General features: G+C 41.3%; 2 protein-coding genes across 2 annotated transcripts in view; one reads left to right on the forward strand and one right to left on the reverse strand.

Moving 5' to 3' along the window:
* The window catches only part of LOC133540258 (uncharacterized), a 61,707-nt gene that overhangs the window by 21,891 nt on the left and 24,528 nt on the right, over window positions 1-15,288 (reverse strand). The window contains exons 5-6 of the mRNA XM_061882851.1: window positions 12,894-13,059; window positions 6,889-7,562 (exon numbers count right to left, since the gene is read on the reverse strand). Coding sequence (XP_061738835.1) covers window positions 6,889-7,562; window positions 12,894-13,059 — 840 coding nt within the window. The remainder of the gene's footprint in view (window positions 1-6,888; window positions 7,563-12,893; window positions 13,060-15,288) is intronic.
* Window positions 918-13,738, forward strand: cibar1 (CBY1 interacting BAR domain containing 1). Its single transcript, XM_061882266.1, has 9 exons — window positions 918-1,273; window positions 3,376-3,610; window positions 3,681-3,749; window positions 10,160-10,261; window positions 12,442-12,447; window positions 12,518-12,622; window positions 12,688-12,801; window positions 12,861-12,980; window positions 13,049-13,738. Exons 1-9 carry the CDS (start codon window positions 1,245-1,247, stop codon window positions 13,148-13,150), a joined length of 882 nt encoding a protein of 293 aa, XP_061738250.1. The 5' UTR covers window positions 918-1,244; the 3' UTR covers window positions 13,151-13,738.

A 15,288-nucleotide genomic window follows, 5' to 3' on the forward strand; every position in this document is an offset into this window, starting at 1 on the left:
AGTGATTCCCAAAGCCCAAAAAAAGTCTGCGGGCTATAGAGCGTTTTCATTTCGGGCTCCAGTACTCTGGAATGCCCTCCCGGTAAAAGTTTGAGATGCCACCTCAGCAGAAGCATTTAAGTCTCACCTTAAAACTCATTTGTATACTCTAGCCTTTAAATAGACTCCCTTTTTAGACCAGTTGATCTGCCGTTTCTTTTCTTTTTCTCCTATGTCACACTCTCCCTTGTGGAGGGGGTCCGGTCCGATCCGGTGGCCATGTACTGCTCGCCTGTGTATCGGCTGGGGACGTCTCTGCGCTGCTGATCCGCCTCCGCTTGGGATGTTTTCCTGCTGGCTCCGCTGTGAACGGGACTCTCGCTGCTGTGTTGGATCCGCTTTGGACTGGACTCTTGCGACTGTGTTGGATCCATTATGGATTGAACTTTCACAGTATCATGTTAGACCCGCTCGACATCCATTGCTTTCCTCCTCTCCAAGGTTCTCATAGTCATCATTGTCACCGACGTCCCACTGGGTGTGAATTTTCCTTGCCCTTATGTGGGCCTACCGAGGATGTCGTAGTGGTGTGTGCAGCCCTTTGAGACACTAGTGATTTAGGGCTATATAATTAAACATTGATTGATTGATTGATGCACTTTGTGTGTAGCCGTAGAGGCACCACCTGTGTCTGCCTGTGTGATGTAGTATACTGTAAGGGTGTCCATGTTCGAAATAAACTAAAGAAAGGAAAAAAAGAAAGTTTAGGCCGCTCGCCGGCTCCTCGTCACCACTTCAAGATGGCAACCAAATTTCTCGCGTCACAGCAGCCAATGCTGCGTCTACTTATAAGGTGGTGCTATGGTGCTATCAGCCATGTTGGATACGTTCACATTACCGTTGTCGCTTCCTCCCCCGACCGCTAGGGGCAACAGTAGAAATCGCGATTGCCGCCAGCAGAGCTGTTGTCTTCTTTTTCCGCCTCCAGCATTTCTATTTTGCGCCCTTCCTCTTCCCTGAAAGCCCGTTCAAATAGCCTCTCCTTCGTTTGCCTTTTCTTCTTCAAAGACCTTCTGTATGACTCCGAACAGCATCTGCACTTAGCTCAAAGGGACTTTTCCTCGTCCTGCTTTGACGTCCTGCCGAGACGATAGCCTGCTCGGTGTTGGCATCGCATGCTAGTCGCTATATCCTCAGTTATCGCCGACCTTTGACGTTCGACTTGGATCATTTCTTACATTTCTTGGTGACTCCTCTCAGCACAGATGAGTCGGACACCCGACGCCCGGATGAGGTATGGTTTCTTTGTTGTTTATCCACCATGTTTTTGGAAGGTTTCGTGTCCAGTCGTTATGGGAATAACCATGTTACCGAACTAGCGCTAGCAGTGCCAAGTTGAAGTTATGGTTATGGTATTAGTTTAGAACAGGCCTGGGCAATTATTTTGACTCGGGGGCCAAAATTAGAGAAATAAATAAGGCTTGGGGCTGGTATATCTATTTTTAGGGACACTAATACAAAACTTCACAATAATGTCTGCTGAATGCTAAAAACGTTATGACAGACCGCCTTAATGACCTACTGAAATGCGATTTTGTTATTTAAACGGGGATAGCAGGCCCATTCTATGTGTCATACTTGATAATTTCGCGATATTGCCATATTTTTGCTGAAAGGATTTAGTAGAGAACATCGACGATAAAGTTCGCAACTTTTGGTCGCTATTGAAAAATCCTTGCCTGTACCGGAAGTAGCAGACGATGTGCACGTGACGTCACGGGTTCTAGATTTGTGGACGAGGAAAGTTAGAGTGAAGCACTAAATAGAAAAAGAAAAGGGGGAGCGATTCAGATGTTATTAGAAGTGAATTGTGTGAAGTGAATTATATTTATATAGCGCTTTTTCTCAAGTGACTCAAAGCGCTTTACATAGTGAAACCCAATATCTAAGTTACATTCAAAACAATGTGGGTAGCACTGGAAGCAGGTGGGTAAAGTGTCTTGCCCAAGGACACAATGGCAGTGACTAGGTTGGCAGAAGCGGGAATCGAACCTGCAACCGTCAAGTTGCTGGCACGGCCACTCTACCAACCGAGTTCAAGACTTAAGGTCATTAGAAAACATCATAATGGCAGCTACACTTTCCATCAAAAAGACCTAAAAAAAATATTTGGGAATGTCTGGAGGGCCAGATTGAAAAGCTTAACGGGGCGCATGTGGCCCCCGGGCCTTAATTTGCCAAGGTGTGGTTTAGAGCCTTTATTTAATTAGATAAGAAACCCATTGAGATCGAGACCTATTTCACAAAGGTGACCTGGCCATGATGTCAACAGCACATGTCACAGAGCAGTTTCATAAAAGTAATACGTTAAGACATACATTTTAAAATACATAAAAGAGAACTGTAAAACAAGTAAGATTTACACCTTTTAAAAACACAGGCCCTGTGCAAATGTCTCACGCTGTCTGTTCCTCGGGACAGAATGAGATGTTATTTTGCGGCCCGCACCTTGATATGAAAATTTTATGTTAGTTTCATATGAATGGCGCTTGACAGCGTCATACTTGCCAACCCAACCATTCTCTCGAAGTTCTGTCGATTTTCACCCACACATTAATGTTCAGAGGATGCCGTAATGGCACTGCCTTAACAACCTGTACAAACGACGTGCCAGTCCAGCCATATGTTGTGTCTGGCTTTTGAACACCCACGTGAGTGACTGCAAGACATACTTGATCAACTGCCACACAGGTCACACTGAGGGTGGCCGTATAAACAAGTTTAACACTGTTACAAATATGCGCCACACAGTGAACCCACACCAAACAAGAATGACAAACGCATTTCGGGAGAACATCCGCACCGTAACACAACAGAACAAATACCCAGAATCCCATGCAGTGCTAACTCTTCCGGGCTACAATATACACCCCCGCTACCACCAAGCCCCGTCCACCAACCCTTCCCCCCACAAATTATCACCCCCCTTCCCCCATAACGCCGACAGGGACAAGTGGTAGCCGATATGAATGTATTATTAATGATATAAAATAACAGTTATTAATGATGTATAAAATAGCAGATGTGAATGTGTTAATAAAGATGTATAAAATAGCCGATATGAATGTGTTAATGATGTATAAAGTAGCAGATATAAATGTGTTAATATAGATGTATAAAATAGCCACTGTGAATGTATTATTAATGACATGTAAAATAACAGTTCTGAATGTGTTATTAAAGACCTATGAAATAAGAGTTATGAATGTGTTATTAGTTATGTATAAAACAGCTGATGAATGTGTTATTAAAGACGTATAAAATAGATATGATTGTTGTATTAAATACATAAACAATAGAAGATATGAATGCATTATTAATGAGCGGTGTGTTCAGGGACAATCAGACAAAGAGGATTCAGGAGCGCATCAGTAACGTGGAGAAGCATTTTGGCGAGATGTGTCAGGCGTTTGCGGCGTACGGCCGTAACTCGGCGCGTCTTCGGGACAAGGCGGACCTGCTGGTGCGAGAGCTGGGCGAGTATTCTGACACGGAGACTCCCAGCCTCAAGACTGGTTTGAAGCATTTTGCGAGTCACCTGGCCAAGATTCAGGACTACCGCCAAGCGCAGGTAATAATTACAATACTGATAATAATGAATTACCTATCATTATTCTGGGTAAGGTTTTTTGATCTTCCAGGTGGAGCGACTGGACGCCAAAGTGATCGAGCCGCTAAAAGGTTACGGTGCTGTGGTCAAACGTAAAAGGGTGAGCATTATCATTCCTGCCAGCATCGCTGACCAGTGTTGTCATAGCAACAAGTGTGTGTTGTCTCGATATGTCACAATGTCAACATTTCTTATCATGGTTATTATTACCGCGGTATTCTTAAATGTACTCAAAATTTTCAGAAAATACTTGCACTGAAATCTTTTAACCAAGTTTTGTTTAAAAGAAGAAAAAAACACAAACAGCACATTGAAAATGATTTCCTTTGTAGAAGAAACATTGGAGATAAAAAGTAGAAATTAAATGTGAACACGAAAGCAACACAATCATTATAAACACTGTTATATTCCGGAAACAAAATAATAACATAAATAAATACAAATACTTGTGAATATTGTGCAATATAGCACTTTATGGACATAAGAGATAAACAAAGAAAAACAAATGTAAGAATTTTGCCAGATGGTATCTGATGGCCATAAGACATAACTGCACTTTTTGTTCATATAAATAAAAATAGTGTTCATGTATGAGATCTAGTCTCATACAAAAGGCTGCACAATTATGACCAAAATGGTAATTAAGATTATTTTGATCAATATTGAAATCCCGATTATTAATCAGGATTATTTATTATGTTAAGTAAAACAGTGTTGTGGTGAGAACGTAACGCCATCCTGTAATTTGTAATGTCCAATAAATAAGCTGTAGATAAACGTTACCCATTTATTTAAATACAAATATTTGTGTATGTGTTCATTAAGAGTATCAACGTGTCATCTTTTTCTCATTATAAGACGTCTTTACCTCTATTTTTACATTTTGAAAGAGGGAGGTATTTTTTTTAAGTTATGTACATTTGAATGTACATATAGAGGCTGTATCGGGACTGATCCATTAAGATTTTGAGCAGAAACATGTATAATAATTAACTACATGCCATAAAACATTAACAAAATACTGCGTCACATGAAGGGTTTTTAAAGTAATAACTTTGAAATGGAAAAAAAACACAAGTAATGTCAAAAACATGGGGTTTACTTTTTCATATCAAATCAAAAAACAAAGCAGTTTGGCTGATGAAGATGAAGTCAAATAAACACGCTTTGCTATTCTCCAACACCTCTTCCTAGTGGTCCAGTGCAACAGTTTGGCCAACAAAAATAAACAGCAGTGAAACCTCTCACATCAAATACACAATCTTCACAGCCTGCGTTCAATTAAAATGAGATGACAAACCCTTATAGCAAGTATTGATGTTATTTGAACAATGATAAAAGTTGAAGTTAAATAAATGACGAGTGAACATCCCAGTAAAAAAAAATAAAGATTTTCTAAAGTTGTGGCAACGGTCTTGACACAATCGCCTGATGCATGCATGCAGTGTTGCCTAAAATGCATTCATAAATGGCAGTTTTTCGGTAATTAAAAATGTAAACTTTATTACTAACAGTCTTGAATTTTACCGCGGTTTCTAATTATACCATTTAATATTAAATTCGTAGTGTTGTCATAGCAACAAGTGCGTATGTCGTCACAGCAACAAGTGCGTATGTCGTCACAGCAACAAGTGCGTGTGTCGTCACAGCAACAAGTGCGTGTGTCGTCACAGCAACAAGTGCGTGTGTCGTCACAGCAAAAAGTGTGCGTGTGTCGTCACAGCAAAAAGTGTGCGTTTGTCGTCACAGCAAAAAGTGTGCGTTTGTCGTCACAGCAGCAAGTGTGCGTGTGTCGTCACAGCAGCAAGTGTGCGTGTGTCGTCACAGCAGCAAGTGTGCGTGTGTCGTCACAGCAGCAAGTGTGCGTGTGTCGTCACAGCAGCAAGTGTGCGTGTGTCGTCACAGCAGCAAGTGTGCGTGTGTCGTCACAGCAGCAAGTGTGCGTGTGTCGTCACAGCAGCAAGTGTGCGTGTGTCGTCACAGCAGCAAGTGTGCGTGTGTCGTCACAGCAGCAAGTGTGCGTGTGTCGTCACAGCAGCAAGTGTGCGTGTGTCGTCACAGCAGCAAGTGTGCGTGTGTCGTCACAGCAGCAAGTGTGCGTGTGTCGTCACAGCAGCAAGTGTGCGTGTGTCGTCACAGCAGCAAGTGTGCGTGTGTCGTCACAGCAGCAAGTGTGCGTGTGTCGTCACAGCAGCAAGTGTGCGTGTGTCGTCACAGCAGCAAGTGTGCGTGTGTCGTCACAGCAGCAAGTGTGCGTGTGTCGTCACAGCAGCAAGTGTGCGTGTGTCGTCACAGCAGCAAGTGTGCTTGTGTCGTCACAGCAGCAAGTGTGCTTGTGTCGTCACAGCAGCAAGTGTGCTTGTGTCGTCACAGCAACAAGTGTGCTTGTGTCGTCACAGCAACAAGTGTGCTTGTGTCGTCACAGCAACAAGTGTGCTTGTGTCGTCACAGCAACAAGTGTGCTTGTGTCGTCACAGCAACAAGTGTGCTTGTGTCGTCACAGCAACAAGTGTGCTTGTGTCGTCACAGCAACAAGTGTGCTTGTGTCGTCACAGCAACAAGTGTGCTTGTGTCGTCACAGCAACAAGTGTGCTTGTGTCGTCACAGCAACAAGTGTGCTTGTGTCGTCACAGCAACAAGTGTGCCTGTGTCGTCACAGCAACAAGTGTGCCTGTGTCGTCACAGCAACAAGTGTGCCTGCGTCGTCACAGCAACAAGTGTGCCTGCGTCGTCACAGCAACAAGTGTGCCTGCGTCGTCACAGCAACAAGTGTGCCTGCGTCGTCACAGCAACAAGTGTGCCTGCGTCGTCACAGCAAAAAGTGTGCGTGCGTCGTCATAGCAAAAAGTGTGCGTGTGTCGTCATAGCAGCAAGTGTGTGTGGGTCGTCATAGCAGTAAGTGTGCGTGTGTCGTCATAGCAAAAAGTGTGCGTGTGTCGTCATAGCAGCAAGTGTGTGTGGGTCGTCATAGCAGTAAGTGTGTATGTGTCTGCATAGCAAAAAGTGTGTGTCGTCATAATATCAAGTGTGTTTGTGTCGTCACAGCAGCAAGTGTGTTTGTGTCGTCACAGCAGCAAGTGTGCCTGTGTCGTCACAGCAGCAAGTGTGCCTGTGTCGTCACAGCAGCAAGTGTGCCTGTGTCGTCACAGCAGCAAGTGTGCCTGTGTCGTCACAGCGGCAAGTGTGCTTGTGTCGTCACAGCGGCAAGTGTGTTTGTGTCGTCACAGCGGCAAGTGTGCCTGTGTCGTCGCAGCGGCAAGTGTGCGTGTGCCTGTGTCGTCGCAGCGGCAAGTGTGCGTGTGCCTGTGTCGTCGCAGCGGCAAGTGTGCGTGTGCCTGTGTCGTCGCAGCGGCAAGTGTGCGTGTGCCTGCGTCGTCGCAGCGGCAAGTGTGCCTGCGTCGTCGCAGCGGCAAGTGTGCCTGCGTCGTCGCAGCGGCAAGTGTGCCTGCGTCGTCGCAGCGGCAAGTGTGCCTGCGTCGTCGCAGCGGCAAGTGTGCCTGCGTCGTCGCAGCGGCAAGTGTGCCTGCGTCGTCGCAGCGGCAAGTGTGCCTGCGTCGTCGCAGCGGCAAGTGTGCCTGCGTCGTCGCAGCGGCAAGTGTGCCTGCGTCGTCGCAGCGGCAAGTGTGCCTGCGTCGTCGCAGCGGCAAGTGTGCCTGCGTCGTCGCAGCGGCAAGTGTGCCTGCGTCGTCGCAGCGGCAAGTGTGCCTGCGTCGTCGCAGCGGCAAGTGTGCCTGCGTCGTCGCAGCGGCAAGTGTGCCTGCGTCGTCGCAGCGGCAAGTGTGCCTGCGTCGTCGCAGCGGCAAGTGTGCCTGCGTCGTCGCAGCGGCAAGTGTGCCTGCGTCGTCGCAGCGGCAAGTGTGCCTGCGTCGTCGCAGCGGCAAGTGTGCCTGCGTCGTCGCAGCGGCAAGTGTGCCTGCGTCGTCGCAGCGGCAAGTGTGCGTGCGTCGTCACATAAACAACTAAAATGCTCTTACGTACACTACTGAAATGCCCTCACATAATAATATATAATAATAACAAATAATAACGTTGTAATTCCACACGTAGGTGTTAACATTAATGAAACGACAATGAACATTATTCAACAAGTGAACCCACTTAAACATGATGGCAACTATGGGATAGACATTTCCACTTTAATTCCGCACATTATGCAGTTAACAACATGGGAATTATATGGTTTGTTAAAATGTTTTCTTCACTTGTGCAGTGTATTCTGCGAATTAAGGTTTTGTTTACACATATTGTAAAAAATAAATAAAAAAAGAACCTGTTACACAGACCTGTATGAAGTTGCCCACTTTATTATTGCAAATATCAAAATAACACTGCAATATGTTTGTGCTGTAAACTTTTGTTTCTAACATTGAGGTTTTTAAGGTATTTTAAAATACATGTTCTGACTAGTGATGTCATCCAGCCCCCCACCACCACACACACTTTGTCAAAATCTCCCTAAACCTGTCCCAAACGTTTGTGCTACACAATTTTTTATTTTATGATTATTGTATTTATGTAAGGGGCTGGGCTTCACGGTGGAAGAGGGGTTAGTGCGTCTGCCTCACAATACGAAGGTCCTGAGTAGTCTGGGGTTCAATCCCGGGCTCGGGATCTTTCTGTGTGGAGTTTGCATGTCCTTCCCGTGAATGCGTGGGTTCCCTCCGGGTACTCCGGCTTCCTCCCACCTCCAAAGACATGCACCTGGGGATAGGTTGATTGGCAACACTAAATGGTCCCTAGTGTGTGAATGTTGTCTATTTCTGTGTTGGCCCTGCGATGAGGTGGCGACTTGTCCAGGGTGTACCCCGCCTTCCACCCAATTGTAGTTGAGATAGGCACAAGCCCCCCCCGCGACTCCAAAGGGAATAAGTGGTAGAAAATGGATGGATGTTAGGGACTAGGTGTAAATATTATTACGTTAATTTAAACTATAACTTTAGACAAACAATGTCTATTGTCTGACTACAAGAAACATTGAAAAGTATATGAATAATAAGTCATTAGGAACCTTTTTTGAGCAAAAAAAAAAAAGATGATTCATATATTTATGTAAAATTTATTGAATATTCCAATTAATATATTTGGGTGCAGAGAAGTTCCATGAATCCAGAGGTTGTGTATTCCGTCCTTGTTGAAATGGTTGTGCAGCTGCGTGGTGACTTGGAAATAAGAATGTAACAATCAGATCACATGAAAACAGCTAAGAAAATATAAGTCATACGGGAAAATGCATTTTTAGACAATATGATTTGCTTGAGCGGCTAGGGGACATCAAAAAATGGATTAGAAAAGACAGATTTAAAATAATAATACAAAAAAATAATAATTTCAGCGGGCCGGATATTGGACGTCGGCGGGCCGTAACCGGGCCTCAGGCAGTAGTTTGGGGACCCCTTATCTAGTCCAAAGAAAAGCACTAAATAAATGTAATCTATTATTATTACTATTCAATCAGCTACCGACGTACCATGACGTGAATCACATTTCGACATGTTACCATAGCAACAACTCTGCAGACATTACTAGCTGATTTGACAGTGTACTTTTTCCGTTTCCTCCGAGACAAACGGCAAGTTTGCAATAGATGTGAGACTCTTAGGAGCCACAGAAACACTAGTTGCTAACTTGTTTGTAGTGGAGGCACTGTGTGCTAACTGCTTAATGGCTGCAATGCCATGTTGCCTTACATTTCATGGGATTCAACAATCATTTAGAAATAAATAATGTCTAGTTACCTTTTCCTCCTCTTGACCTGATGTCCATGAGGTAGAAGGTGGCGCTTGATAATGCTGCGGACGGTGACATTTTGATGCACAAACAACTTGGCTTAAAAAAAAAAAAAAAAATCTGAAAAGGGGTGGGCAATATTGGTGACCGGAACCGGAATGCAATGTTGCTTATACACACTACTGAAATCCTCTCACACACACTGGTAAGATGCTCTTATACATATAACTGAAATCCTTGCACACATACTACTAAAATTGTTGTCTCTCACACGCAAGTGGTGTGTGTGTGTGTGTGTGTGTGTGTGCGTGAGAGGAAAACATTTTAGTTGTTTATGTGAGAGCATTTTAGTTGTTTATGTGAGAGCATTTCAGCAGTGTATGTGAGAGCATTTCAGTAGTGTATGTAAGAGCAACTCAGTAGTGTATGTAAGAGCATTTCAGTAGTGTATGTAAGAGCATTTTAGTTGTTTATGTGAGAGCATTTCAGTAGTGTATGTAAGAGGTAATTTTAGTTGTTTATGTAAGAGGTAATTCTGAATAATGTCCCTAACGGCCCCTCATAGAAAAGTGTGTCGTCATAGTAATAAGTGTGTGTTTGGCGTCATAGCAGCAAGTGTCTATATGTCGTCATAACAAGAAGTGTGTGTCGTCATAGCAGCAAATGTGTGTGTGTGTGTGTGTGTGTGTCGTCATAGCAGCAAGTGTGTGTGTGTGTGTGTGTGTGTCGTCAAAGCAACAAGTGTTTGTAATCACAGCAACAAGTGTTTGTGTGTCCATCTAGGATGACGTGAAGCAGACTCAAAGCGCCAGAACACATGAGTCCAAAAAAATGGATCAGCTGGAAAGAACTCGCCAGAAGAACCCATCAGACCGCCAAGTCATCGTATCTTTCACCTGGAATGTTAGTGTGTGTGTGTACACACAGAATGTAGCGTACAGTATATAAAGTTTGTACAGTCGTGTGTGTGTGTATACAGTAAGTAGAGTACAGTATACACAGAAATTAGAGTACCGTATATACAGGAGGTACAGTACAACATGTAAAGTACAGTAGAGTATTCATAACACAGTAAGAATAATTTATGGAGTGTGTACATTACGTACAGTTGAGTATATATTGTGAGTTCAGCACTATGTGTAAAAGTATATACTGTACAGTAAATACAGTAGAGTATATACAGTAAGTAGAGTACAGTATACACAGTGGGCACAGTACAATTTGTAGAGTTCAGTATATACAGTAAGTACAATACAGTATGTAGACTAAGTACAGTATAAATATATATATATATACTCAACAGTATTTACAGTTGAGTATATACAGTAAGTACAGTATGGTATGTACAGTATGTAGAGTAAGTACATACAGTATGGACAATTTATACATTAAGTACAGTTGAATATATACAGTAAGTACAATAGTATGTACAGAAAGTACAGTATGTAGAGTAAGTACAGCAGAGTATATACAGTATGTACAGTTTATACATTAAGTACAGTTGAGTTTATACAGTAAGTACAATAGAATATACACAGTGAGTACAGTTTTTGATTGATCAAAACTTTTATTAGTAGATTGCACAGTTCAGTACATATTCCGTACAATTGACCACTAAATGGTAACACCCGAATAAGTTTTTCAACTTGTTTAAGTCGGGGTCCACGTTAATCAATTCATGGTACAAATATATACTATCAGCATAATACAGTCATCACACAAGTTAATCATCATAGTATATACATTGAATTATTTACAATCTGGGGGGTGGGATGAGGAGCTTTGGTTGATATCAGCACTTCAGTCATCAACAATTGCATCAACAAAGAAATGGACATTGAAATAGTGTAGGTCTGACTTAGTAGGATATGTACAGCGTTACGTTAAGGAAGTAGTTTTACCTGTACTTCGGTATCGGGGAGGTGTAGCGGACTTTATAGACTAGGCTCAGTGCAAGTTGTTTTACTCTGTCCTCCACTCTGAACCAGCCCACTTTGGAGAAGTGGGTTGGAGTGAGGTGTGATCTGGGGTGGAGGTCTAAAAGTAACCGGACTAGCTTGTCCTGGGATGTTTGGAGTCTAGATTTGAGGGTTTTGGAGGTGCTGGGGTACCAGGAGGTGCAAGCGTAATCGAAAAAGGGTTGAATGAGAGTTCTCGCTAGAATTTTCAAGGTGCTTTTGTTGACCAGAGAGGAGATTCTGTCGAGGAATCTCGTTCTTTGGTTGACCTTTTTGATTACCTTGGTTGTCATTTTATCACAGGAAAGATTGGCCTCTAGATTGGAACCTAGGTAGGTGATCTCATCTTTCCTGTCACCCAATTTTGTAGTGAAGTCACTGACTTTTTTAAGGTTGATACTGTTGTTGATATGAGATGGATTCCGTTTTACCTAAGTGTATGGACAGCTTGTTGTCAGCGAGACAGGTGCAAATACTAAGGAGTTCAGCATTGAGGATTTGTTCCACCTGTGACTTGTCCTTGCCGGATACCAGCAGGGCCGAGTCATCCGCAAACAGGAACAATTCACAGTGGCATGCTGATGGCATGTCATTTACGTATATTAGGAACAGTAAAGGTCCTAGTATACTGCCTTGGGGGACTCCACACCTTACTGAGAGGGGAGGGGAGACAGTGCCGTTCACCTCTACCACCTGTTTCCTCCCCTCCAAGTAAGATTGCATCCAGCTCGATGAGGTTTTATTGAATCCTTATCTTCATCAACAGTGTATATATATTCAGTAGAGTAGAGTATACATTAAGTAGAGTATATACAGTAAGTACAGTAGAGTATATATTAAGTAGAGTATATACAGTAAGTGTAGTAGAGTATACATTAAGTACGGCAGATACAGCAAGTACAGTATAAACAATAAAAGTAAAATGTATACAGTGAGTGCAGTAAAGTGTATACAGTAAGTACAGTAGAATGTTAACAGTGAGTACAGTATATACAACAGAGTAGAGACAGTAAGTACAGTACAGTAAGTACAGTACAATGTGTATAATACAGTATATCGAGTTAGTAGAGTATGTGAATATGTGACGCACCTTGACTCCGCCCCCAGTCTCAGGTGCGTTGACAGAAATGTTTGCACACCACAATGTTTTGCGTTGTGATGAGTTCGTCCTCGTGCGCGTCAGGCGGAGAGCGACTTGCAGCGAGCCACCATGGACGCCACGCGCACGACACGTCAACTGGAGGAGACCATGGACGAGTTTGAGAAGCAGAAGATCCGAGACCTCAAGGTGGGCGTCGGGGGCGTCCAAGCCACGCCTCCAAGCGGCTTTTCAAAGTGTCTCTGCCCTCACAGAAGATCCTAAGCGACTTTGTTACCGTGGAGATGTCCTTCCACGCCAAGGCCTTGGAGCTTTACACGCTGGCTTATCAAAGCATCCAGAGTGTGGAGGAGGAGGAGGACCTGAAGGTAAGCTCCGCCCACCCGCAGAGGCTTAGAAATCACATGACCTAAAACGCTGCGTTCAGGTGTTCAGGAATTCCCTGCATCCCCCCGATTACCTGACGCGCTCCGACATGGTGGGGGCCAATTCTAGAACTTCCCTCGAGGGCACCACCTCCTTCCTGTCTGCATCCACATCTTTCCAGGTAAGTCCCGCCCTCTTTGGCCTCACGCTCACCTTCTGTGTCCTGAACCCGTCCGATGGTCGCCGTAGCAACAGAGAGCCTCCGGACGCCAAGCGAGCAGAGAAGAAGAGGAGGAGGATGAAGATGAATCTGAGGAAGAGGAGGAGGATGACTCTGAGGGGGAAAGTTGATGAAGAAGCTCCGCCCATTTAGGACGTCTGCTCAGTGTTTGAGTCTGATCACTTCTTGGCCTTTTTATTTGGCTTTTTATTTTCAATTGTCTTTTAATTTGTCTTCGCTTTATACTTTTGTCTTTTTATTTGTATTTGTTTTTTGATTTTTATTTAACTTTGTTATAATTTGTATGTTGGCTTATTCTTTGTCATTTTGGATTTTTACTTGGACTTTTTTTCCTTTTTTATTTTGCTTATTTGGCTTTTTGTTTGGATTGTTTTAGTTTATATTTTTATTTTGTCTTTTTGTATTTACCTTTTCTTTGTTTGTTTTTTCTCTGTCTTTTCATTTTGATTTTTATTTTTTATTTGAATTTATATTTTTCTTTTCTGTTTATTTGTCTTTATTCATTTGACCAGTGATGGCAAAAAGGAAACGTGTGATGGTAACCATAGATAAGGAAACATAAACATGCTTATATTGTATGGTATCATTAATAAACATGATTATTTCGTAGAACATCATTAACATGATATTCTTGTATTATATCATTAATAACCATGATTATATTGTATGATATCATTAATAAACATGCATATATTGTATGATTTCATTATTAACCATGCTTATATAGTATAACATCATTACTAGCCATGATTATATTGCATGGTTCAATTTTAAACCATGCTTATAATGTATGCCACACATGTGTCCTCGGGCATAGAGCAGGCAATCCAGAATTTTTTTTTTTTTTTTTTTTTTTTGTCCTGTCCAGCTTCTCAGGCAAATCATATAGTTGATGTAGATGCCTATATCGGCTTTTCAGATTTACTTTACAAAAGAGAAGTGTAGGATACTTCTCTTGTTGCCTTGTTTCAATTTGACTTCAATGAATTTATTTATGTTTGAAATACCACATTGAACACATGGATAAGACGAGAAGTGGGAGTATCAAGTGTTGTGATTTGGGACTGGCTCTACTTTGAGGCAAGGTGGGGCGGAGCCCCCTCAAATACATGCACTCTCAAATCAAATAGTTTTAAGTTGACAAAGTACAAGGTGACAAACTTATCTACAGTAGTGGAGAAGTCCGCTGAAAATGGAAAACATTACACGAGTATCATCTTACCTCATCTCTGTCCACGTATATATATATATATATATATATATAATTTTATATATATATAAAATATATATAATTATATATGAAATATATATATTTATAATATATATAATTATAAAAATAATGTATATATATTCAGTATGTATGTATATATATGTAATATATTGATATGTATGTATGTGTGTGTGTATATGTATATATATATAAAATTATATATATAATGTATATATAATATATATATATAGATATGTATGTATGTATATATATATATTTATATATATAAAGGGACAAGCGGTGGAATATATATATATATATAAGTTTATATATACATAAAATATATATAATTATGTATAAAATATATATATTTATAATATATAAAATTATATATATATTGTATATATATTCAGTATATATGTATATATAATATATAGATATGTATGTATGTGTATATATATATATTTATAATATATATAATAATATGTATAATGTGTATATATATAATATATAGATATGTATGTATGTGTATATATATATAGATATGTATGTATCTATATATATATATATAAAGGGACAAGCGGTGGTATATATATATATACAGTATATATATACATATATATATATATATATATATATACAGTATATGTATACATATATATATAAATACACACACACACACACAGTGAAGAATATAATTCAGATAGAACACAATAAAAAGTGCAAGATAATTGGAGTAAGGAAACAAAAGGTAGGGAGTATTACAAAGTCCAGAGGGGAGTAGGTGTAATGAGAGGAGGAATAGAAATAGAAAGGTAAAAGACATTATTACTAGAATGAGGTTAGAACATAAATATATCAATAGTTCATTGAAATTGATAGGGAAACATAACACAGGGCTTTGTGACTGTTGCCATCATAAAATACATTATTACTAGAATGAGGTTAGAACATAAATATCTCAATAGTTCATTGAAATTGATAGGGAAACATAACACAGGGCTTTGTGACTGTTGCCATCAAATATAAGTGTCGGGA

The sequence above is a fragment of the Nerophis ophidion genome, linkage group LG21 (assembly GCF_033978795.1).
Source record: "Nerophis ophidion isolate RoL-2023_Sa linkage group LG21, RoL_Noph_v1.0, whole genome shotgun sequence".
NCBI lineage: Eukaryota > Metazoa > Chordata > Actinopteri > Syngnathiformes > Syngnathidae > Nerophis > Nerophis ophidion.

Excerpts from the sequence above, each read along its gene's own strand:
- cibar1 (XM_061882266.1), top strand. The coding sequence starts at position 1,245 with ATGAGTCGGACACCCGACGCCCGGATGAG. Across the intron at positions 1,274-3,375 it reads ACACCCGACGCCCGGATGAG|GGACAATCAGACAAAGAGGA; the intron begins GTATGGTTTCTT and ends CGGTGTGTTCAG. Across the intron at positions 12,981-13,048 it reads CTGCATCCACATCTTTCCAG|CAACAGAGAGCCTCCGGACG; the intron begins GTAAGTCCCGCC and ends TGGTCGCCGTAG.